The sequence below is a fragment of the Dasypus novemcinctus genome, chromosome 4 (assembly GCF_030445035.2).
Source record: "Dasypus novemcinctus isolate mDasNov1 chromosome 4, mDasNov1.1.hap2, whole genome shotgun sequence".
NCBI classification, from domain to species: Eukaryota; Metazoa; Chordata; class Mammalia; order Cingulata; family Dasypodidae; genus Dasypus; species Dasypus novemcinctus.
In genome coordinates this window covers 12,381,213-12,406,890 of record NC_080676.1, presented here as the reverse complement: position 1 = coordinate 12,406,890, position 25,678 = coordinate 12,381,213, and the positions used below count along the sequence as shown (strand labels likewise).

General features: G+C 40.3%; 1 protein-coding gene across 2 annotated transcripts in view; it reads left to right on the top strand.

Annotated features, from left to right (window-relative positions):
• The window catches only part of SLC9A9 (solute carrier family 9 member A9), a 615,414-nt gene that overhangs the window by 55,195 nt on the left and 534,541 nt on the right, over positions 1 to 25,678 (top strand). For both annotated transcript variants that reach the window (XM_058295117.2, XM_058295118.2), the window contains exon 4: positions 826 to 902. In XM_058295117.2, coding sequence (XP_058151100.1) covers positions 826 to 902 — 77 coding nt within the window. The remainder of the gene's footprint in view (positions 1 to 825; positions 903 to 25,678) is intronic.

The following is a 25,678-nucleotide window of genomic DNA, read 5'->3' as shown; positions in this document are numbered from 1 at the left end:
CCTGGGAATCCAGATCTGTTCTGTTTTTGTGCAGACTTTTCTCCCCAGACCTTGTGATTTTTTTAACTTCTCTTCTTTACTCAGTGCCCCCTTTTCAATACACTTTACAGTCCTAGGACCTTTTTACCTTACAGCAGTTTCGTATCCTCTTTCTGCCCTTTTTGGGTTTCCCCTGGAACTTGTCTACCTTTGGTTACTTCCTTGTTAGGGTATCCTGCCCTGGGAAGCCAGCTAGGGGTCAATGTTCAAAAAGGTTGTTTTTTGTTTTTTTTTTTTCATTTAGGTGGTCCGGCAATCAGAGACTGGGTTGAATGTGTCCACCTCTTCTCAACCATTCTGCTTCAGTCTCTTTTATTCCCCGGGGGACCTTTTGTGTGCACATGCTCACCAGCTGCTCAGGTCCTGCCTTGCACCTCTGGGGACTGGGGTCCCTGTGCCTGTATATATGTGGGGTTCTCACTCACTGCTGTAAGTGACTTTGTGGTCTGAATCCATGCGAGGAGGTCTCTGGGCCTCTGTGACTCATAGACTGGGTGGGACTGCGTAAGGGGTAGGGGTCCAGACTGGTAGGTCTGGTTCTTAACTCTCCTACTTTTTTGGGGGTGTTTTTCTTCATTTCAGCATGTATAGCATCTTTTCCCAGTCTCTTTTATCCTCCAGAGTTTCAAGCAAGTGGGATTTAACCTTTTATTAGCTGTTCCTGATAGGAGATTTTCCAGGGGATCTCTTACATTGCTGTGTTGATGATGTCATGCATACATTAAATTTTATTATACTAAAAAAATGCTAATGCACTAAGTTTTTTGTTTTTTGTTTTCTCCCCAGAGGCACTTTTTTCGAAACTTAGGATCTATTTTAACATATGCCTTCTTGGGAACTGCCATCTCCTGTATCGTCATAGGGTAAGTGACATTTGAAGCTCATGTTCGAGGTGGCTTTGTGTCTGTGGGAGGAATCTCACATTTGCTGGACTCTTGCTGACTGGGTGAATAGTCTATCTTTTTTCAGTATATCCCATTTTTACACTTTTTTTTTTCTGACTCAGTTCCAAGGCTCATGTGTTTTTTGACAAACCCTAAGCTTCAAATCAAAGCAAACTGGAATTGGATTGCTAGATTTTCTCTGTCAGTTTTGGACTTCTGACTTAGGAAATCTGGACAGCTTGGCTTGAGTTATGGGAAGCACATTGCACTCTTTTTTGGCTTGAATAATGCCAATGACCACAATGAATTCTTCTGCCATATTCTGCATTCCTGCTGCCATCTTCCTTGCAGGACCTTACCTACACTTACAAGAGTACAAACAATAATGTCAAAGGTTTTCCTTCTAAAGGAAACTTTCCAAAGAACTGTCTGTCCGAAATGTGCATCTTTGGATATTAGCAGAGTTGTTTGATGCTTACATGGCTTTTTGGTCAATATACTGTATAATAAAGACTTTCATTTCTCATATTTTATTGGTTATGCTGATGAGTTCTAAATCTAATTATACAGACTCTGCTTTGCTGCTCATCATAAAGCAAAATGTGGTTACAAATGGTAACGCCAATTCAGTTTGCTTATAATTTTCTCTAACACAATTGAACCACCCTTCTGAAAAAAGTCCAGCTGCTCTAAATATGATGTTGTATATGTTTTAAAGTGCCTGATACAGCCAAGTCTACTCTTGATTTTTACTGCATACAGCTGCTATAACCCTAATGCAAGAAACTGAAGATAAAAACACATAATATTTGCTTATCCAACTCTTCTCTTATGAAGTGTTTAGTATGTGTTACTGGAAGGCTAACGAGTTGTTGGGCGATCTTCTCACTTGTAATTGAAAGCAGGGGAGTTTTGCATTGACTTCTCTGTCAAATATTTATTGATTCCAGCGTATATCAACTCATGCTACATTATATGAAAATGTTCAGGATGTTAAGGCAGTGAGAAGGCCAAAGACTTTAGCACTTGAAGATGGAGACTTACGAAAAGTAGATTGCAGAGCTTCACCTACTCGTGACCCTAAGAGGTCTTTGAATTGTTTGTGATCTGAGACCCAGTGTACTTGTTCTTTCTCAAACATGTCTGAAGGAGAGCTTTTCTGTTTTCTAGGTGTGTCATAGCTAAATATTCAAATTTCAGAGCTAACAAGGGGCCTTCAGGATCTAGCTAATTAAAACCCTTCATTCTACAGATGAGGAAAGTGAAGTCTTGAAAGGCTAATTAGTTGACTCAAGCCCACTTGTCTAAGAGGAGCAGCACCACGGTCAGAACAAATTCAGGTCTTCTGTTCCTGATCCAGCACGTGCTGCCATCACCCCTTCTTTCTTTAGCAATTTCTCTTGAAATCAGTTCCTGTTGGTTGACAGAAAGCTCTGAGCACGTGGGTTCTCAAAAAAAATGTTCATTGGTGTATAGCAAAGATTTATTTTAGTACTTCTATAATATAAGAACTGAAATTTAGAGTGGATCCAAGTTCTGAAGTGATGTGCAATGCTGTCAAATCGTGGAATAATCAGTTTTCATTATTACCCTTCTTCCTTTGTAAACAGCTTATTTTAAGCATACTTAAGTGTATTCATTTATATCATATACTTTCCCTATCATGAACAATCTAAATTCTTTCTTGGACATCACAATACCCTGTAATATATATAATGTGTGTAACTTGGTGGTGGCTCAGTCTTTATCTGTGTCACATGACAGTCTGCCTCTTTCTGTCTTCTCCTCTGTCTTCTATGAACTGACTATAACTGAATACCCTCTGCTTAAAAAGACGTCTGTCATATTGGGCTAAGGCCCACCCCATTCAATTTGGCCTCATCCAAACAGGATCTTGGAAAGTCCAATTTACTAATGAGTTCATACCCACAGGACTAAGAGTTGGCACTTGAACGTGTCTCTGTGGGGAAAGCATTCAGTCTACCACAGTAACTAAACAGTTTGGCTCCAGAGTCAGATTCTTAATGCCAAAAAACCTGTTTTACTTATGTTTGCTAAATATCGGCACTAAGAATCAATCAGTATTCACTAACATGCCACAAGGTTCTTCATTGGCATAGCAGCAGCTCTCATGAACATGGGAGCCTTGATTTGAGATTTCACCAAATGGAATGAATATTTTTCAGGGAAGGCAAGGGTGTCTTGGTGTATGCAGGCATACCCATTCTTGAATGGAATGGGCAGGAGGAGGGATTCAGGACTCTGGGAATAATTGCATGTAGAAAGTGGATCTGGGGTAGTCATCTAATGGGGAAGGATGAGGCAGTAGGATTTTTCTGTGCCATCAAGTGCATTAGTCCTGGTGGGTGTACCTAGTTCCAGGTCACAGAGCAGTGCAAGACATTGTGAGTACTGAAATACTAGATGGCCAGCTGATTGATGGTCATGAAACCCAGGCTGAGAAATTTATGAGGATGTGAAGCCTATTGAGAATGATTGAGGGACATGAATGAAACTAAGATAAGTGGAACCCTGGGTTAACCTACAGCATTTTTGTCTCAAAGATGAATCACATCTTCTGAAGTAAAGATAGTAGCTAGTCAGTCCACATGTTGGTTTTAGAGCTGGACTCTGATGCTTTATAAGAATTGAGATTGTTAGGCTCATTTGAATAAAATAATTCTTAATTAAGCTTTATTAACTCATAATTTCAGAACTTTGATATAAATCATATTTCGTGTTGCACGGGAAATCTTAGCAATATCCATTCTGGAAGCAAAATTGGAGACACTTTTTTTTAATGATGGACAATTTTTTTTTAAATTCAGGGGAGTGGATATAGCTCAGCGATTGAGCACCTGCTTCCCATGTATGAGGTCCTGGGTTCAATCTCCAGTACCTCTGAAAAAATAAAATAAAAAATAAAAAAAATAAAATTCAACCACCTTTTCCCAACTCTTCTCCTCTTTTTACACTTAAGAAATATTACTGTAAATGCATCTCTTTACAAAAACCCTAATGTATTTGAAATATTTCTCTATGCAGCTCCTCCACCTTGGGGGACTATTCCTTTGTCTTTGACCCTATATCTCTATAGGGAGTTTTCTAAGATCATGATATTCTTTTAATTTATCTGCTAATGAGGAGTTAAAACAAATTCCACAATTTCAAAAATATTTGGAGAATGAGCTGAATCTAAGCGATGAAAAATGGGGCATTGATTTTAAGAAGAGCTCACTTGTAATCTGTTCCCATGTGCCAGGCATCGACCCAAGTGTCTTTACGAGAATTATTTCATTTTATTCTCGCCGTACCCTAAGGAAGTAGGTACTATGACTATCCTCATTTTATGGACGAGGACGCTGAGGTTGAAACTTGCCCAATGTCGTACAGTCAGTAAGTAGTAGTAAGCGGCAGAGCCAGTCTGACTTCTGAGCTCATGCTCTGAGAACTTCCCCCTCCTTCTAATGTACTTTGTTTCCTAATGTGTTTTGCAATTAATAACTAGATCTGTGAGACAAACTAATCCTGAATCATTTCTATTGCTTCCATTTATCATTATAGCTAGAAATTATAAAAATATGAATATATAAGAATTAGCTATGACTGTAAATGCAAAGAGTTGGAACGTGCCTTTTCATACTGGCAGTAGTGGGAGGGATGGTAGGAATCCATTTTACTTGATTAGAATTGCCAGACTTTTGGTACACAGGAAAACCTAGATTTACAAACATGAGGTGGTTTGCATTTTTCATGTGCATTCCCTGGGAGCACTGATTCTCCTGTAGGACTCTAATACAAGTTGCGGCAGGGTCTAACAGCCCTGCCCGTGAGACCACGAAGCACAGGCGCCCAGGGGCCCTCTGCGCTCTGTGTCGGCTCCCTGGGACCTTCAGGCCTCGGTGCCCGCCGAGCTCCTTGGGGAACTGCTGTTGCTCTGACCTGAACAAGGATCAGTTGTGGTGAGGCTCAGGAGCTTTAACATCCTGACTCCTAAACGTGGAAGAGACACACTTGCTAGTCTAGAACCAAGAGCCTTCCCGGACGGAGGCTGAGCCACGCGTACTGCCTCCGGCTCTAACCCTGGAAGGAGAATGGCTTAAAGTGGGGTTCTTAACCCAGGGTACAGGGGCCCTGAGCAGGGCACAGAAGGACTTCAGGGACGCAGTGAGTCCTCTTATACCAGCTACAATAAAGTTTTCATGGGAGAGAGTCTGCATAAATTTCCCCATTTCATCAGATTCTCAAGGGAGCTGCAATCCACAAAGGCCAAAAATGACTATGCTTTTAAGAGCCTGGGCAAAGAGATAGTTAGGGCAGGGAGGATTTTACCTACTTGCGTATTTAGTTAGGACCGAAGGATTCTCCAGATGCAAAGCAAGCATTCATAAAATCTAGAAACATGCATGCCATTATTTTATTATGGTCTGCAATGTATTAACAGTAAACCTTTATTATGAATTTGCTTGTATTCTCAAACTTAGTGGCCATCTGAACATTTTCCTAAGAGTGGATCATAGGGCTTACAAATTCACTTTCACAAAATGATACCAAATTGTTTTCCAAAGTGGTGGTACCAATTTTCCCTCTCACCAGCAGTGTTTACATGTTCCTCTACAACTCTTAATTTTTGCCAAACTAGTAGTTCTGAAATGAAATTTCATTATAGTCTTAATTTGTGTTTCCCTGATTTTTAATGAGGTTGATTCTATTTTCATAAGAGACCTATTCAAGCTTTTAATTCACTTTCCTATTGAGTTATTTTTAAAATATTTTCATTAATTTGCCAGAGTTTTTATATTTTCCACATATTAATCCATTTTTAGTTATATATGTTGCAAATACTTTCCCTAGTTTGTAGCTTGTATTTTTACTTTATTTATGATGCTTTATAATAATAAATAGGGAAACAGATGTGGCTAAACTGATAGAGCATCCACCTACTATATAGGAGGTCTGGAATTCAAATCCTGGGCCTCCTGTCCTGTGTAGTAAGCTGGCCCATGCACAGTCTGATGAGTGCAAGGAGTGCTGTGCCATGCATGGGTGTCCCCTAGGTAGAGGTGCCCACACACAAGGAGTGCACCTCTCAAGGAAAGCTGCCCCACACGAAAAAAAGTACAGCCCACCCAGGAGTGGCACTGCATACCTGGAGAGCTGATGCAGCAAGATGACACAAGAAAAAGAAACAGAGATTCCTGGTGCCACCGAGAATGCAAGCGAACACAGAACAACAGACAGTGAATGGACACAAGAAAGCAGACAACGATGAGGGGGAGAGAAATAAATAAAATAAATCTTTAAAAAATAATAATAATAATAAACAGCTGTTCTTAATTTTAATGCAGTGAAATGTATGAATCTTGTCTTTCATGGTTGGCATTTTTGTTTCTTGTTTATGAATATTTCCTACCCCAGGGTCAGAAAAATATGTTCTGATATTTCCTTTTACAGTGTTTTAAGGTTTTGCCTTCTATATTAAGTCCATCTTCTGCAACTGAATTCTGTATAGTCGGATGAGATAGACATCCACTGATGATTTCTCCTCATATGAATAGCCAGGTATTCTGATTCACTTACTGACTAGTCTCAGCTTTCTCCAGGATCTGCAGTCTCCTCTACTAAGTTTCTACTTCTGGACTCTTGAGTCTGTTTGATTGGTCCATAATCTAACCCTATACTAATACCACACTATTCTAATCTCTATAGCTTTACATAAAGTGTTTATATCTTATAGTGCAAAACCTAAAGGATATTCTTCTTTTTCAGGAGTGTCTTACTTATGATAATTATTACTTTTAAATTTTCTTGTGTTAAAATTATATAACATAAAAGTTGTCATTTTAACCATTTTTAATTGTACAATTCAGTGGCATTAGGTACACTCACAACATTGTGCAATTGTCACCAGTATTCCAAAGTTTTTTATCACCCCAAACAGCAATAACTTCCCATCCCCCCCACCCCAATTCCTGGTGTGATGGTTAATTTCTTGTGTTAGTTTGGCTAGGTTATAGGGTCTAGGTGTTTGACCAAGCAATAAACTCTAGCCTGCGTGTTACTGTGAGGATATTCTGTACATGAATTAGCATCTACAGTCAGTTGATTACATCTACAATTAACAAAAGAGACTGCCCGTAGCAATGAGGGGAGTCTCATCACCACAATCAGTCTTAGATTTCCATCTTAGAGCCAGAATTGAGAATTTCAAAAGTCAGAAAGAAGAATCCCTGTCTCTACCTTGGTCAACCAGCTACTTGGGGAATTCAACCTCCCTTTCATCAAAGTTTCCAACTTGTAGCCTGCCCTTTGGAATTCAGACTTGCCAGTCCCTATGGTTGCATAAGTCAATTTGCATTTTTTTTGTGTGTGCATGTATGTGTGTATGCAGATATTACTCCTGTTTGTTCTGTTTCTCTGGAAAGTCCTATCTAATAAACCTAGTAACCGCCAATCTACTTTCTGTCTCAATGAATTTGTCAATTCTAGATATTTTGTGAGTGGAATCATGCAATAGTTGTCCTGCTGTTGGAGGCTTATTTAAGCATGATGCTTTAAAGGTTCATCCACAGTGTAACATATATTAGAACTTCATTCCGTTTTATGACTGGATAATACTCCATTGTTATGTATATGCCACATTTGGGTTTTCTATTCATCTGTAGATGGACGATAGGATTGCTTCTGCTTTTTGGCTATTGTGAATATTGTGGTTCTAAATAGTGGTGTGCAAGTATCTGTTTGAGACCCTGTGCTTATTTTGGGTATATACCTGAGAGTGGAATTGCTATGTTTAACTTTTGTGGAACTGCCAGGCTGTTTTCCAAAGTGGCTGCACCATTTTACATTCCCACCAGCAACGCCTGAGGGCTCCAATTTTTCCACATTCTCCTTAACACTTGTTACTTTCCTTTTTAAAAAATAATAGCCATTTTAGTGAGTGTGAAGTGGTATCTCACTGTACTTTTGATTTGCATTTCACTAATAGCTAATGATGTTGAGCACCTTTTCATGCACTCATTAGCCATGTGTAGGTCTTCTTTGGAGAAATGTCTGCCCAACTCGTTGTCCATTTTTAAATTGGGTTATTGAGTTGTAGGGCTTCTTTATATATTCTGGATATTAAACTCTTATCAAATATATGATTTGCAAATATTCTGTCACTTTTTTGATAATGTCCTTTGATGCACAAAAGTTTTTTATTTTGATTCATTTAAATTTATCTCTGTTGTCTTACCTATTATTTGTCCTCTACTCCTTCAGATGAAATTACTCTGAAGTACATACCTTTGAATGTATAATTTTTAAATTTATATACTCATATGCATTATATATATTTATGTACTATATAAATATATTTCTGAGTATTTTCCTTAGGGAACTATTTGCACCTGTGCATCAGGTGAAAGGTATAAAGATATTTATAGCCGCTTTATTCATACTAGCAAAACTCTGGAAACAACTCAGATTCCATTAAAAGGAGAAGAGACAAATCAATTCGTATAAAATAATATTACATAGCAGAGAAAAGCAGTGAAATAGCTGTGAAAGCAGGATTGAATATTAAAAAAATAAGGTAAGATCAATAAGGCAAGTCCTGTGAGACTATGTAGTATGACATCATTCACATAATCTTCATAAAAGACCAAAATTAAACAGTATTGTTGAGGCACACATGTGTGCAGGCATAGAGGAATACACGGATCAGTATAATAAATAAAGGAATTAAAAACACACAATTCAGGAGAATGGTTATCCCTGGGAAAGAGACTGAAGAATGGGATGAAAAGAAAGAGGAAGAAGAGAGAAGTTATTGAAATTGTCCTGGCTCTTGGGTTGGAGTATGTTTCCAAGTATTCAATATATTGTTTTAATTTATAACTATGTATATCTTCCGTAAGTTCCCTCGCACGTGCCAATTATATTAAAAAGAAAACTAAAGGGTAAAGAAATGGAAGGAGCTATTCACAAGATTTCTGAAACTGCCTGATTACACCACTCGCTCCCATTTCTGGAACACTCTGTTTCTTCTGTTGTTCCTCTGTGTGTTTCAGTAAGAGCAACTCGGGCTGGCAGACAGCAGCAGAGAGGCAAATGTGCCAAGAATGTGTTTTCCAGGATCCCTGGGTTAGTCCGTGTAAACCACACAGCCCTGTGTTTCCGCTCTCTCCTCCTCTGCCTCCCACCCACGTCCTTTCTCCCGCCCGTGAGCCTGTGTCCAGCTCCCGGTGTCTCCACTTCAGTAGGCTGCAAAGAGGCAGAGCACGGCGTGGCTGCGTGAGTCACGCTGGAGGCCCCGGGCCTCCTCTGTGCATTCATTTGCTCCCTGGATTCTGAGCTGGCACCGTAATAGCCGTCACTGGTGTCAAAGAGAAAAATAAATACGCCGCTGCCCTGACACAGCCAAATAGGAAAAAATAATTTCTAATCTGTCAAGTGCAGCCCAAGCTGCTTAGCAGGGTGGTTTCTCATATCCATATCACAGCATGCGCGGGCAGTATTTCTGGCCGCCGAGAGGAGAATGAAATTTATGAGAAAAAAAAAAGAAAGGCAGGATGGATGGGGCCGTGGAGAACATGGAGATGTAGTTTGGAGGTAAAGGAGAAGTCATCGGAGCCCTGTGAATCTCTGTGTTTTTCACTACCTCGTCCTTCTCTCCCAGCCTTGAGATGTCAGGCCTGATGGGATAGGACAGATCAGAGCAAAAGAATCAAAAAGCACAGCCAATACAAGCTAACTTCAAGTTAGGAAGAGGAGTGTTGAAAATCAATAGAAGAAAAAGTAAAGACATTTGAGATGGTTGAGGTAGAGGAAAAAAAAGGGGAGGAAAATTTAATAATAAAAGAAAAATGTGTAAAAGTACAAGAAAGGTACTCTATTCAAGGAAAGAAATTACACCAGAAGGTCTTGTTATTAAACAATCTATCCTAAGGATTCTAATTATGGGATTCCTTTTAAATGACATAGTCAAGCCTTGGAATTACCCAGTTCAACTTCATTCTCCAGTACCCTTAGGTACAAAGTGAAAAATGTTTTTCAATTTAACCAAAATCTGGCAGAAGAGCTACTGGAAATGGGGCTTGGTTTCAAGATGCACACATACACACACACACACAAACAAACCCAGACACATACCAACACCATTCAGAGGAAAGGATGAACAAAAATAAAGGAAGTATACCAGTATTTATTGCTGTGTAACAAACAACAACCATTGTGTTGGTTCACAATTCTGTGGCTCAGCAATTCAGGCTGGGTTCAGCTGGGCAGTTCCTCTGTGGGGCTCATCGAAGGTCGCTCATGCGACCACAGTCATCTGGTGGCCTCACTGGGGTTGGAGGTTTAAATGGCCTCACTCACATGCCGGCTGGTGGGTTCTGGCTGCTGGATGACTGGCCTGGGGCCCATGTGGAATGGCTCCTCTCTGCTCAATGGAGCCTCTCAGCTCCCTGTAGACTAGAACTGACTTCATCCCATGATGGTTTCAAGACAATGGTCCAAAAGAGCACGGGCAGGCGTGTGAGGCCTCTTAACACCCAGGCCCAGGAGCCATGCTCTGCCACTTCCACTGCATAGTATTGGTGGAAATTGTCACAAGGGTAGCCAGGCTTGAAGGGATGGAGAAACAGCTTCCATCTTTTGATAGGAGAGTCTGTGAAGTCACCTTGCAAAGGGATGTGCATGCAGAGATGGGAGGGATGGTTATGGCCACCTTGCAAACAATCTACTCTAGGAAGGAACTGTAAGATATCTTCAGAGATCTCACGTACGAGTGCTCACATTAGAAAATGGGACTTAGAACCTGGTATGAAACCTGTCATTGCAAAAGAAAAACCAGATAGAGAATCAAGTCCAGCCTATGGGGGCTTACTGTCTGGCCTCCTCTGTTATACTTCCATATGATTCCAGAATGAGTGTACAAAGAATTCTTGCCCTGATGATTCCAGAAGTTTACTAAGAAGTATCTTATAATGTAGTTAGGATATAAAATTTTTTTGTGTGTGGAAAAATACATGTAAAGCTCAAAGAAGAATGAGGCAGAGAGCACAACTCACTCAGCTTTTTTATGCTACCAAAGCAAACTGACCGCTGTTCAGCTAGAGTGGGGAAAGGTGGAAATGTCTCATTTCCACTGAGAATTTCAGTTGCTCTTTTCATCACCAGTGATGCAGAGACTATGGAAGTGCTGTCGAATTGGGCGTAGATGCTGCAACATCTCTGCTGAGGGGGTGTCTTCTATGGCTGATGTCCCTTGCCGAGGGGTATTGTGCCAAGCCTGGTTCATATCCAAGTGTACCTTGCTGATGCTGCTGCTTTGGGAAGAAGAGAGCTTTAGCCATCATGAAAGCCTGATCTTGGCATTCACTTTTCTTAAATAGTCCAAGAAGACCTAAGTTCAAGGAACTATGCCAACGTAGACTTTATTGCATTTTTCCTGGACTTAAATGCAGAGGATCTGACAAAATAATTTAGAAGGCAAATTTCATCCTAAAGCATCTATTTGAGTCATTTAGAAATATGTAATATTTGATAAAAAAATAATTACATATTACAGCTCTTTTGAAACATAAGTACACAGCAGAAACCTGTGAATTTTTCACCAAACTATGAAATAGAACATTACCCAAAGAGTAGAACTTAACTATGTGCTCCTCCCCAGTTCTACTCTCCTTCCTCTCCCATTCCCAGAGGGGAATTTTAGTTACAGTTTTTAGTTACAGGTTTTCCACATGCTTTGGAGCTGTATAAAAACAGTATGTTACTCTATGTAGTCAAGCCATTTGATTTTTCCTACTCATTTTCCTAAGATTCAGCCATGTTATAGTTTTTAGCTGTAGTTCATTCATTTTCATTGATAGGACTTAGTTGTGTTACTATTCCACAGTCCATCTTCTGTCCTATTAGTGGGGTTGCTTCCATCTAAGAATATTCTTATGCACATCATGTGGGGAGTCCAGGGAAAAGTTTTAGCCAATTAACCTGGACTGAAATGTGCAATACCATATTGTTTTCTAAAGTGGCACCCCTTCCAAAAGCATGTAAGAGTTTCCATTGCGTCTCATCATCACTAATGCTTAGTGTTATCCAATGTCTAAATGGTCAATTTCTCTAGCCTTTTGACAGTACCACACTATTTTAATTATTATTGTAATTAAGAAAGTAACTCTTATATCTAATAGAACAAGTCCACTCCCCCCATTAAATTATTCTTTCTGAGTGTCACAGATATTTGGAGCTTTTCCTTTCAAAGTAAAAATTTTAGAATCATCTCATCAAATTCTTTCACTCACCCTGTTGGAAGGTTGATTAGAATCACATGAGACATATAGATCATTTTGGGAAGAACTGATGTCTTTCTGATATTGAGCCTTTCAATCCTTGAAATAGGATATCTTTCTATGATTTTTTTTCTTTCAATAAAGACCTAAGGTTTTCACTATGAGTCTTGCATTATATCATAAGAATATTGTATTATATAATAAATAGTATGATTGTGTTATATCATAAATAGTGTCATTATCAACTTTTAATTTTCTTAGTATTGCAATTTAGTAGTCTTGCTGAGCAAGAAAATGAGCAGTCCTTGCCATACTGGGGCTTACAGTCTATAGGGGGAGCAGATGTTCATCAGGGAGTCACATAAATACACGGTAAAGTACAACTGTGGGGACGTGAACAACGAGAGGTGGATGGTAGAAGAGGTCACACGATCTGAGGATCTTGCATGGGGACTGGGGTGGTAAGTGCCGTGCAGCATAAGTAGAGGGGGCTGTGAGAGGACTTCTAACCTGGGGAAATGGCATCTAACCTAAGATCTTCACTTACTGCATAGGAGGACAACCAGGCAAAAATTTGGGAGAAGATATGCCAGGCAGAGGGAATAGTAGGTACTAGGCCACCAGCAAGGAGGAGCTTCCATTCTGTCTGTCCTCTGGGTGGTCAAAGGGGGAAGAAGCAGATTTTGAGGAGGGCAATGTTAGCCCAGGGCCTGGGGACCTGTACTAAGAAGTTTGGGAGGTGACTTAGCAGGCTGCAGGAGATGCTAGACAGGTGATAGGCACTTTTTAAAGGTTACTCTACCTAGAATACGAAAATGGATGTGAGGAAGTCAAGGCAAGAAGCAAGAGAGCAGTTAAAGTCGCTGGTGGCCTGAGTGGGGCAGGGAGGTTACCTGGTTGGCTTTGGGTGGCACTGACAGAGAACGGCTGGTTATTGATCAGATTTAGGGTGATGAAGGTCATCATGTATAACTATCACCTTGGATTTGACTGTCACCTGTAGCACAGTTAGGGCTTCATGCACTATCTCCTCTCATCCCTTTCTTATGTTCCCCACCAGAGTTAACCCCTTAGTTACCATGCCCTTGCTTTTGGCACACATCAGTCATTACAGTGACATGTAAATCAGTGAATTGATGAAGAGATTGAAAACATGCATCTCCTTTTGCTGACATTAATGTAGTAATAACGAAAGTGGTAAGGGTTAGTTTTGTGTGTGTGTGCATTTATCTAGTGCCTTCTGCCAAACTGACCATTCTACCTTTAATCGTCACGACAAATAGGAGAAATAGATATTTCTTTTGTTCTCTATGTGTAGGTGAGAATCTTGAAGCTCGGATTGCTTAAGCAACCTATCCAGGATATGAATGTTTAGCCTGTTTGCTAAATTCACTCTAAACTCACCCTCCTCCCAACTCAAATTGTGAATTTGGACCAGCAGCACCAAGAGCTGGCTGGAAATCCATCATCTTGGCCCCCTCCCCCAGGCTTACGATATCTTAACTCCATATTGACAAGAACCTCCGGTAATTTTTTTGGCTCATTCAAATTTGCTGTGTGACATTCCCAACCCTGCTAGAGAGATTTAATACTTAGGATTTAGTAAGACTAGACTACAGGGATGAGGATCCTTTTAACCTGCATTTAACCCATGCTCTCCAGGCACCATTGAAACGAAACCCGATTAATTTTATAATTCACATCCACAAGATTTATTTATTTATTTAAAGATTTATTTATTTATTTCTCTCCCTTCCCCCCTCCCCCCTGGTTATCTGTTCTGTGTCTATTTGCTGCGTCTTTGTCTGCTTCTGCTGTTGTCAGCTATACAGGAATCTGTTTATTTTTGTTAAGTCATCTTGCTGTGTCAGCTCTCCGTGTGTGTGGCGCCATTCCTGGGCAGGCTGCACTTCTTTCGTGCTGGGTGGCTCTCCTTACTGGGCACACTCCTTGCACGTGGGGCACCCCTACGCGGGGGACACCCCCACGTGGCCCCGCACTCCTTGTGCGCATCAGCACTGCGCATGGGCCAACTCCACACGGGTCAAGGAGGCCCGGGGTTTGAACCGCGGACCTCCCATGTGGTAGGCAGATGCCCTAACCACTGGGCCAAGTCCGCCGCCACATCCGCAAGATTTATACGGCAATCTATGTCTGTGAAAGTGTCTGAGCCAAATATTGCACATATATTATATAGAAGATAATTGTTAGAATACTGTTGGTCGGGTACACAGAACCATCACAAAGAGAAATGCGCAGTGTTCTGGTCTAAGGATTTCAGCATGACCAGTGCAGGAGGTGCATATCCTGATTTAGCAATTACACCCTGATGTCATTAAAATGAAATGGTCCCAATAAAATGAGTAGAAGTCAATCTTAACTGCAGCTCTGAGATGCTTTATTGCTCTGTTTCACCCTTACTAATTCCCACTGCATGAGATGTAGCTGTAAAGGGTTTCTAACAGGCAAGCTATGTGTTCCACAGAACCATGAACGTGAATGGTGACATGGTTGCTTTAGCGTCCATGAGCAAGTGCAATCTTGAAGGTCATTGTGACTAGGTGATAGGTCACATTTCCATATGATTCTTGCCCACTTGCCCTGCTGTTGCATATCTTAAGCGTACTTCTCCTTCCTCTCAAAATGTAAGCCTGATTTCCACATCTATATGAATTTGGTTTGATTTTAACTGGATTTTTCTTGGAACCACTGTTCCAATAATCCTTCTTTTCCCAAGGACACCATATTTCTGGGTCCCCCTCCTTAAGTAAGTTCTACAACATGTGAGAAATATTGACTATAATAAGGATAACGTCTTACATTTATTGAGCATTTGCTTTCTGCTAGCTGCTCCCATGTACTTTACGTGCATTAAGCTCACTCACTTCCCAACCGTTTAAAGATTTTTCTCATCAGAAGTCTATGTTTTATTTCTCTAATAAAATTCTCCTCACTTATTTTATTAAAACAATTTTCTTCTTTTCCTGTAGAATGTTAAAGAGTTTAGCAAGATATTTTTATAGATATTTATTGAATAGACTCTTGCCCAACATTTTGTTAATTTTTATTACAAGCTTAAGGTTTTTAAGAACACTGTCCACATTACCTGTCTTTTATAAAGTCACTTCCTAAACCTAGGACTCCAACAATTTTAGACTCATGAATAACCAAAGTCCACCTACCTGTTTGCTGATCAGACTGGCAATGGCCCTTCCACAGTGCTGTCTCTGTCACTGGAAGAGGGGTTCTAATACTAGCACTAGAAGCTAGATATTGCACGGTTAATTGTAAGCTTTCCCTTTGATTAGCTTCATTTCTGTGGGGATGTCCTCCCAATCTGTTTGAATGTGTGTTATAAAGACAATGCTGTCTTAATTGGTTATGTTTAATTTTATTTATTCTGTTTTACAGAAGGCATATATTAGCCCTTCTGAGGTTTTGCTTCTCCTCTTTAAGTGTCCAAAGTACACTCTTGACAAAATCGTGATTCTTTAGAAGCTTTTGATGAGAGTGGTCATATTTTATTTTCAATCCCTAGTTGACTATGATTCAATAATTACATTTCTGAGGATCATTTTCTCAATGGCTTTAGTGATAATATCTTCATTATGTTTTTCGTTTGCATGTAAGGTGCCAACGTCTCCTTCCCTCCAAATACTATGATTTCATCACCTGCTGCTGAGTGGTTCTTTCTAAGTCTTTCACGCCATTTCTGTTTCAAAGCTTCCTTAGGTGTCTGGTTTCTCCTCTTGGTTTTGTGTATCTTGGTATCCCATTACCAGTCTTTCCTGTATCCAGGCAAATCTATGGCTTCTGACGTATGTAAACAAATTGCTTACATGATCAGGAAGGTGTTGCCTTTGCAGCAAAAACACATCTATTCTAGGTTACAACTTTAAGATCGCCACAGAAATCAATAACCTGGTTATTTAACAAGTCATTCGCTGTGTTTCACAGGGTGAAATACAACTATCGCTTTATCCCAGCGGAGAGAAATTAAGAGTGTCGGAAAGGTAAACATTATCCTCTAAGCGGGTAAATAAATGGAGACTCATTTAGAACAATGTAAAGGATTTACCGTGGAAGGCACACCGTTCAAGAAAGACTTTCTCTTTAAAATGGCTAAATTGTTTAACATAGGAAAGTTAATCTAATGTTAGGAAAATGGACAAAATGCACTATTTTCATAACTTTTCACCTTCCTCACAAAGTGTTTTCATGTAGGTTATCATATTTACATTTCACAGCAATATGTGACACAGGCAAGGACAGGGAATTATGCTATATTGTGGATAAGAAATCTGATGTTTAGAGAAATTAAATTACTTTCTCAAACACTTTTAGTTAGTATTTGTCAAAACTGGTAATCATGGGAAGCAGACTTGGCCCAATCGAAGGGGCGTCCGCCTGCCACATGGGAGGTCTGCGGTTCAAACCCTGGGCCTCCTTGACCCGTGTGCAGCTGGTCCACGCGCAGTGCTGATGCGCGCAAGGAGTGCCCTGCCACGCAGGGGTGTCCCCCGCGTAGGGGAGCCCCACGCGCAAGGAGTGCGCCCCATAAGGAGAGCCGCCCAGCGCGAAAGAAAGTGCAACCTGCCCAGGAATGGTGCCGCACACACGGAGAGCTGACACAACAAGATGACGCAACAAAGAGAGACACAGATTCCCATCCCGCTGATAAGGATAGAAGCGGTCACAGCAGAACATGCAGCGAATGGACACAAGAGAGCAGACAACTGGGGGGGAGGGGAGAGAAATAAATAAAAAATAAATCTTTAAAAAAACAAACAAAAAAAACCTGGGAATAACACCTATTTCTTTTGATTCCATGATCTCTGTAAATGCTTTTCATACTTAGTTAAGGATCTACCACTCCACCCTCCAACCTCTTCCTCCATTAACCACTCACTACAAGCAAGTAGTTTGAGAGATGTGTGTATGTATGTATATATGTATATATCTATGGTATACTGTTAATATGTATCACATCTAAAATAAGCCTTTATCTCAGATTCTACTCAAAACACACAAATACAATTATAGCACTTTCAATTTTTAATGAATTTTTTACATATATTATTTCCCATCAAGTCCTCTACTGATACAAAATTTCCCTGAAAGATATCCCTAAGCAAGATCCAGAAATGAATGAAAATCCAGTGCAATTGTTTAGGACACTGAAGGTTTAACTTTGTCATCAAAAAGGTCCAATGTCGGTAATAGGATTCTCTTCGTGGAAGTTTGGAGAAGTGAATTTAAGTATTCTCTAGAAAAAATTACATACACAGAGTATCCAGGTGAACCAGCAAAAACTCACTCAATTGCAGACCAAGGTATACTTTTCAGAGAAAGTATCCCTAATCATTTTTTCATGCCAAACTGAGCTATTCTACTGATGGACGGTTTAGCTTGGCTACTTACAATGAATAACGCTTTTAAGGAAATTAGTTTTCTTGTAGGAACACAAGTATGGAAATATCTCCAAAAGTTTTTCCTTTAAAAGTTAAGTAATTTCCCACATAACTGATTAGGAAAATAAAATTCATTTAAAGCTATTTTCTTACACAGCTGTCAGATGATTCACAACCCTTCCCCCCCCCCCCCATCTTCCCTTCCTCCTAATTGTGTAAGGTGACAAGGACATCCTTAGGCATTATTGCACAATCTCAAAAGCCATTCTCTGCTTCCACTCCTCCCATATTGAAGAATTCCAGCGTTCAGTAATAGTCTTGGAATTTTTCTTTTAAAGCCCCTCTACATGAAAGGGACTTAACTTTGAATGGTCCGTTGCTCCTTAGATACTTGGAACCTATTTAGAATAGTTTAAAAATGTTTTAAAAACTCTTCCAACTGTTTGGTCATGAGCACATGTCAAAGCTTTGACAATTTTGCGGCAAGGGGAAGGCCGTTAGTGCAGGTCACTCACAGTGCCCTGTGCGGGGCTGGGTACCACTGGCCCTTGAGAGGAAAGTGCAACCATGGAAAGAAAGCATTCCGGAACGTTCCTTGGAAAGATTCACTTTATGTCTGTTGAATCTAATGATAAAAAATGAGGGCTTATCTTTCGTAAGTCATTAAAATATCTGTTATCTAGCATTTCATTTTTATTGCATTTACAAAAGTATCAGCAATTGTTGGGAAATTGTAATAATAGTAAAACCAAAAGCCCTGTTCCTTCACCTCAGGGTTTGAGAAGTTGTATTCAAGGAGGTCACTTTGAAGCTTCACCCACGGTGGAAGCGTTTCGTATAAGAAGGGAGAATCGTTAGAGAATCATTTATGGTTACGGGTTAAACACATTTTTTTGGTTAAAGTTCACTAAGGAAGTAACTGGTATCTCAGAACAAATCTTAATTCTTCTAATGTTCATCAGTAAGTTACTTACGCATTTTTAAGAAATGCTATTTTTTTCTAGAAAGAGATTTTTGATAAAAAATGAGTCTGACCCAGATAAACTTTGGTTCAAATTTTCTGTTACTGGAGTCAGAGAGAGGGAGGAGGCAATTCAATACCTGGAATTTGAGTTAATTATCATTCCTTCTTGCCTTAAGCTTCCCATTTTGAGCAAGCTGGTTGGAGGCAGATGAGGGCTTCAGGTAGTTCACGTTGTCCAGTTTTAAATGAAAACTGGAAAGCCTCAGCAGAGCAGGGCTTCAGGCATCCAGGGCCATAGAGCTCTTTGGCCGGTGCTCCAACACCAGGCCGGTGATTCCTAGAGAGACTGCAGCCAGGGAAGGGGCAACCAAATGCCTGCAGTGCCCCCTATGTTCCCCTGAAGGACTAAGTTATCTTACTGGTTTCTGAGGATTGTAGATTCTTTGCTTCTCCCAAAGATAATTTCTACATTGAAAATATATTTTAGCACTTTCTTAAGTGAGTTTACAAAAATTCTTTGCTCTTATGATACAAAGTATTGAAAATTTATAGTCTTTCTAAAGTAACGAAACATCTGTAGGGATACGGATTCCTTAGTTGAAACAATATTCCAGCCATTGCTTTATGTGAAATACATTCATGATGAAGGGGAAATAACATATTGCTTTAGAATATTGCTTATAATTGAAAGTAATTCTGATCTAGAAAAATAACTCCCTCTTTTTAGATTTTTTTTTTTTCCTTTCAACATCCAATAATATTTATGAATAGTCTACCACTGGCCCAAAGATTAAGAGTCCTGTTAATAATGACATTTAAACATATAACCTTCTAGGGATAGGAATAATAGATAGTTTGTTATGTGGTGTAATAGAATCCTGGAAAACTGCCGACATTTTGAATAAACCCAAGTTTTGAGTAAGCAGGAAAAATAGTAAATTAGACACAGAAAGAAAATTATGTTGTTTTAGTTTACAAGAACATGCCTTTAGATATTGAAGGTGACAGATTTTATTGAGAAGATAGTAAGGATGGGTAAATGTCTCCATTGCCCCCACAGATTTGTGTATAAACCAGATTCCGAGCTCAAAACCAGCTGATAAAGCTATACCCTTGCTTCTCAGCCACTAGTCCCGACACAGAGTAGAAGCCAGATTTTAGCAGTGTTTAGAGGCAACACAGTGTGTTATCCTAAGTTTGAATTTAAGACTGTTTCAAGGTTGCAAATCTCTGCCTACCCAAGAGAAAAGTTGAAATTTTAAAAAAGGTCTGTTTCAATAAGCAGATGTGAAAAGCCATTCTGGTAAAATTATTTGCGGATCTCAGAGACAGGCAAATCCTACACGTGTGAAGAATGGAGTGTGGATTCTATTAAAATGCGAGTTAAACTGGAGGGGGCCACTGTCGCCACCTGGGAAGCTGAAGCCCCGTTCCAACATCAACAGAACGCAATCCTTATACACGTAAAGGACACGCCAGCTGGAGCTCGGCAACCATTAGCTTTCACATTGTGCCCTCTGGTGGGAAAATTTATAAATAACAGTTTTAACAGTTTTTAAGCGACTCAACCAGGCTTGTTTCCTATTTCTGGGATTCGTGTAGTATCAAACGTAAGCCTAAGGGAAAGTACATGACAACTTTTTGAGGCAGCTGCTGCCTTAGGGAACAACGAATCCAATTTCCTAACTGTACCTGGAGATGAGAAATGATCTAGTCAAGCTGACTCTTTTTTGAAAGAGGTGAAATATTTAATATTTGCAGGGAAAGTATTAATTGTTGAATATCTCCTAAGTTCCTGAGAGGATGTAAGCCTCATTTCCTCTCATGAACTCTGAATTTAGTCCCAGGCTTTCCCCCCTCATTTCCTGTGAGGCTCAGGTCTTCCCAGGGCTAAAATCGTGTCTCCAGTCTATTGATCCTTGCATGTTCATTCTCTGACCAAGTTTTTTGCTTCCCTGCCCCTTTCAGAGAGGGGCCTATGAGAGGCAAGAACTGGCCAGGTGGGCCCCAGGAAATGCCGCTCTCTCTTGGGTCAACAAGGCGAGCGGCCCTTCCAAAAAGGTCAGTGGTGAGACTGGGAAATTGAACTCCAGGCTACCTGTTCCTGCACCATCTGGAGAGCCACAATGGGAGCTCGTGAAGCCAGGAAAGCTGAGGAGAAAATGAGGCAAGGAGGCAGGTGGGAGAGGCCAGCAAGGCCCCCGAGGGCGGCGGGAACACACTGGGGTCTTTTCACCTGGCCTTGGGGTGAGCTAGCTCAGGTAAGCCAGGTCAGTTTGAAGGGTTGAGAACGAGCACACGTGTAAAATATGAAACTTTTTAGAATTAGAAAATATTATAATAATACTTGTGTTTAACTTTGGTCTTTTAAAAAATTCTTTTCTCCTTTTAAAAATACGTGGTGCACGTAATAATAGAATAGCTAACACTTAAAGGGCATTTATTATGTTTAATATGATGTTCTAAACCCTTCAACCATCTCAAGCCGTTTGATCCTCACGTACTCTGTGAGGTGGGAGGTGGTGTGTTCTGTAGTTTACAGACGAGGAAACTGAGGCCTGGAGAGAAGAAGTAGATGCCAGAGGCCACATGGATGGTAAATGTGACGAGCTGGGATTTGAAGCAGGCTCTCTGGCTTCAACTTGTGTTCCTCCCCAGCACTTACCACCTTCACGAAGTTATGAAGGACAATAATGAAACAAATGCTTATAAACTCCTTGGCCAACCTAAAAGAGCAATGACATCACTGCAACCAGTGAAGACTCCCATGCACCTGTCCCTGGCTGTGCAATAGTCTTTTTAGTTGAGTAAACAAATCCAGAGAGGCTGTGCCTGGCCCACAGTTCTCATTTCATGCTTAATTTAAAATACAACTGTTGAATTATGTGGCTAGTACATAGTACCAGAAGTAGATGTTTATTACATGGTTAATTTGTTACTTATCAAAGCCAACAAAATAGAACATTGCCATGGGTGGGGGTTGGGGGATTACAACACTAATCACTTCATCCTTGATTTGAAACAAACCAACCTGAGTCTTTGATTGCATTTTCATTTAGGAAGCTTTTAGGTTCTGATGACCACTTTTTAATTAATTAACTTCGTAATTCACCAGATATTAATAAAACACCCCCTGGGTGGCAGTCCCCATACTGGAGACAGAGTTACAATCAGTGGCACACTGGAGCTGGTTGTACTGGCTTGCCAGAGCGGTGGTTGAAGTTTCAGAAATTTTTTGAGCCAACTGTCAAGTGTGGCTCCAAAATATAGCCAAACTTTATTAAAAATAAAGTTAATGTAAGTATATGAATATAAATAACTTACATAAAAATAATTTATAATTTAATATAAATGTAAATTAATTCTGTTTATATATAAATAATCTATATATTTATATTAACTTATAAGTTATAACTATTTTAATAGGAGTAAATTGTATTAAAATAATTGATTAATTTAATATAAATATAATAAATTATATTAAAAATAAAGTTAATAAATGCTCAAAAGTCACCACTTCCTAATTGTTGCTATGTTTCACTAGTATACATGCTCTGGGTAATTTGCGTATGTTGTGTTATTTGTATGGTGGAAATACAATATAAGAAGGTGCTTCTCCATACCTCATCCTAACTCTGAGTTCAGAGACCTCATGTTCGTCATTGTGGGAATATTTATACCATGGTAATCAGCAAATGCTACAACAATCAGGGCTCCCACTCCCCCCAGAGATCCTGATGTTAAACATTTAGCAGTGTACCACCTGCTGCAGTGAAGGTTAATACAGGAACTTCACCAAAAAAGAATTCTTGGTCTAATGGGACTAGTGATTTCAGCAGTGTACAATGCTCAAAATTTAAAACAAGAACAAAAATATTAAAAGCCCGCCGTGGTCCTCGATGATTATAATTGTAAAGAACTACCCTTTAACATAGTTAAAGTAAAGCAGGTTTCAATCTCTCTCCAGAAGCCAGTGTTCGCTGAGATTTGCAGGTAGAAATACAGAGCCGACGCCCTGCTCTTGGAGGCGGAATCTGCCTGGAGAAGCTTCTGGGGGCAGCGGTGGGATGTTCCCAGTGACAGCACTGAGACCTGTTTCCGACGATCCTTCTTTGGAGCAACCACTCAGCTCCCTGGTCAGCCTCAGTAGGGGGGACTCTTCCTTTGGGATGGACAGGCGTCTGAAGTTTTTAACTAGTGAGATTCAAGAGCTGCTTCCCCTAGGACCTGCTTTCACATCAGCTAACGGCGAGGCAGAGGGAACGCTCGGAAACAGGCCTGGGCTCTGTGGGCCTGCAGAATGAACCACGCGTGACCTAACCTGGAATTTAAGGTCTTTCAACCTAGAACCTTCCTTCCAAATCCGGCCAGGGACACATTTCAATCTACAAGCCTGAGTGTGCAAAAAATAAAATTTTGCTTTTGCTCGATAACTACGATTGTTTTTAATGTGCTGGGCAGCTGAGACTAAATCGCTGTCCGTGCCGCCGTGTCCCGTGCCAGGGGGGTCTGGAGCCCGAGGGGCCCCGGTTCTCGTCCTCCGGGCAGGCTGGCGTGCGCGGGGGCGCCCTCACCTGGGCTTCAGGCCTCAGCCCACACGCTTTGCTCCTGGCAAACCTCCCTGGGCCGCCAGCAGTCTGGGCTGTGTCTGTGCCAGTCTCACACTCATGGGACAACGTCTGCGGCACCCCCTCAACCCCCCCCCCCACGCTTTCTGGGGTTCCTCTGAGAGTGCCTTGGACCTCTTGACCTAGAGATGAGCCCCAGCTTGATGCAGGAGACTCTCTGGCCATCCCAGAGCTTTGCCTCGTCCATTCCTGCTCATTTGCATGATACCCCAAAAGATACCCCAAAGGCTGAGGTGCATCATTTAAAAGCCATTTCTGTTTCCTTTTGGGTCAAGGTCTTCCTAACATCTTTCAGGTATTTTGTCTTTTTCTAATTGGGTTGTAGGAGCTGTATAGATCAAGGAGGCTAGCCTTTTGCAATGTAATATAGTCTCAGTTTTTCATTCTTTTATGGTGAGGTTTTTCATTTATGATTTTTTTATGGGAAATACGTTCTTTCATAACATCGATATTACCAATCCTTTCTTTTGTGGGATTTAAATCGTTCTTAGAAAAGCTTTCCCCAGTCTGAATTTTATTAAAATTGTTCCCTTGTTTTCTTCAAATGCTTTCATATTTCTTTGTAATCGGATTGATTATATGATTTATCTACAATTTCTGGTATAAAAGTTGCTGTGTGAAACCCCAACATTACCTGCCTCCCACACACACCCCAGAGAGTTCCCCAGGTGCTCCTATAACATTTGGTCAGTGACCGGTCTTGCGCCTGCTGATCTGAAATATCCCATCGTTGTACTTTAGTCACATATTTGAATCTATTTCAGGACATTGTATTCTGTTTTACTGATTTTTTTTTTTTAATGCTTTTACTAACTCAATTATTCTACCTGTAAAATGTTTTAATATCTGATAGGGCTAGTGTCTCTTCTACGACCCCCCTCCCCCCGCCCAATTTTCAAATTATTCTGCTTATTTATTTTCAATATTAACTAAAGAATCATCTTTAATCATACCCCACTCACCAAATCATTTAGACCCAGATATTTTTAATACAATCGAGTTAAATTTATAGATAAATTTATGGAGAATTCATATAGTTATGATGTTGAGGGCTTCTGTTCAAATATATATGTTGCAAGTAGTTTGTTACAAATAATAAAGTATTAATGAAGAGGATTTAAAAATAAATATAGTTAGAATGAATTCCAACCTACCCTTAAGCATACATAGTTTCATGCTTTCAGATACATCTTCTCTTGAATGGGAGAGACAGGGACCACAGGTGAAGCTAGCTCTGGGGAATTTCATGCACCCTTATCTTATCTTGTTTCTGCACTCAAGGAAGTATAATCTGCACTTAAACATCATCCATCCTTGTGTCGCACTAGGGGAAAAAAGGTTTCAGGTTGCAGCCAGAGAACATCCTCGTACTTATCTAACATGAATTTGCTCTCCTCTATTAACCTTTTCCTTGTGTACCCCCTTTTCAGATCAGTATTGGCCTAACTTGTTTGTTTGTTGTTTTTTATTTGTCTGTATGTACTTTTTATTCTTGAGTTCACATGGAATTACAAACTAGCATAGCTGCGTGGAGATCTGGGGGTCACAAGGCCACCCTTAGAAAATTTCAAAAGAAAACACTTGTTTTTGTGTAGAAAAGAAACAGCTCTCACATTTTCTGTTTTCATCCACATTTGCTTTCATTTCAGAGGAAAACCTTAGGGACTGAAGAATAAAGCAGCAATTAGACTGGGCTGGTATCAACAACCGAATTCAAGACAGACTTGTTTCCCGAGTCCTAATTTTAACATGGGTAAGGCCTGCAGGAATCTCCTAAGGGGAATGAAGGGAAGCTAGGTCTCTGTGTTTAGGAAAAGTGTGCTGCGAAGCAGGGGCCAAAACAGCACCCGCTTTTCCCTCTCCCTCCCCCGGAAGCTGAGGGACCACTGCCTTCATATCAGTGCCACAAATTCATCCCTTGCGAGCATAACAATAAGTCTTCTTGAGTCCATAGTTGTACTCCCCCCTTACGTTTGTTCATTCCCCAATCTTGGTGATTCTAGGATGGTGATGCCCACCCTGCTTCTGACTGAGAGGGGGCTTAGATCCCATGGGGCAGATGGATGGGACTGTCCCGCTTACATCCGTAGGCACTCTGTTTTTTGGGATGGGCATTGTCCCTCATCATCCTTTTGTTAGTTGTCCTGGGTGAGTCTGATGACCTGGAGAGTAGATGTTGCAACTCTGTTGAGGTTCAGGGCCCTATTAGTTTTTTAGCTCTTCATACTTAATATGAAAATTTTTGTCAAAGTGATAACATGCAAACATTTATACTAACTGTTACACAGTGGTAAGAATCTACTCCTGTTCTTGTTTTTTAAAAAAATATTACTAGGGTGTTCAAGGTGGACACTTTTCCAAGAATTTTTATTTCCCTTCATCAGCTCCCCCATTTTGCTGAGTGAAGATGTATTCACAGAGCATTATTACAGTAATTCATCCAGCAGTTCTTTTAAAGCACCTGTCATGTGCT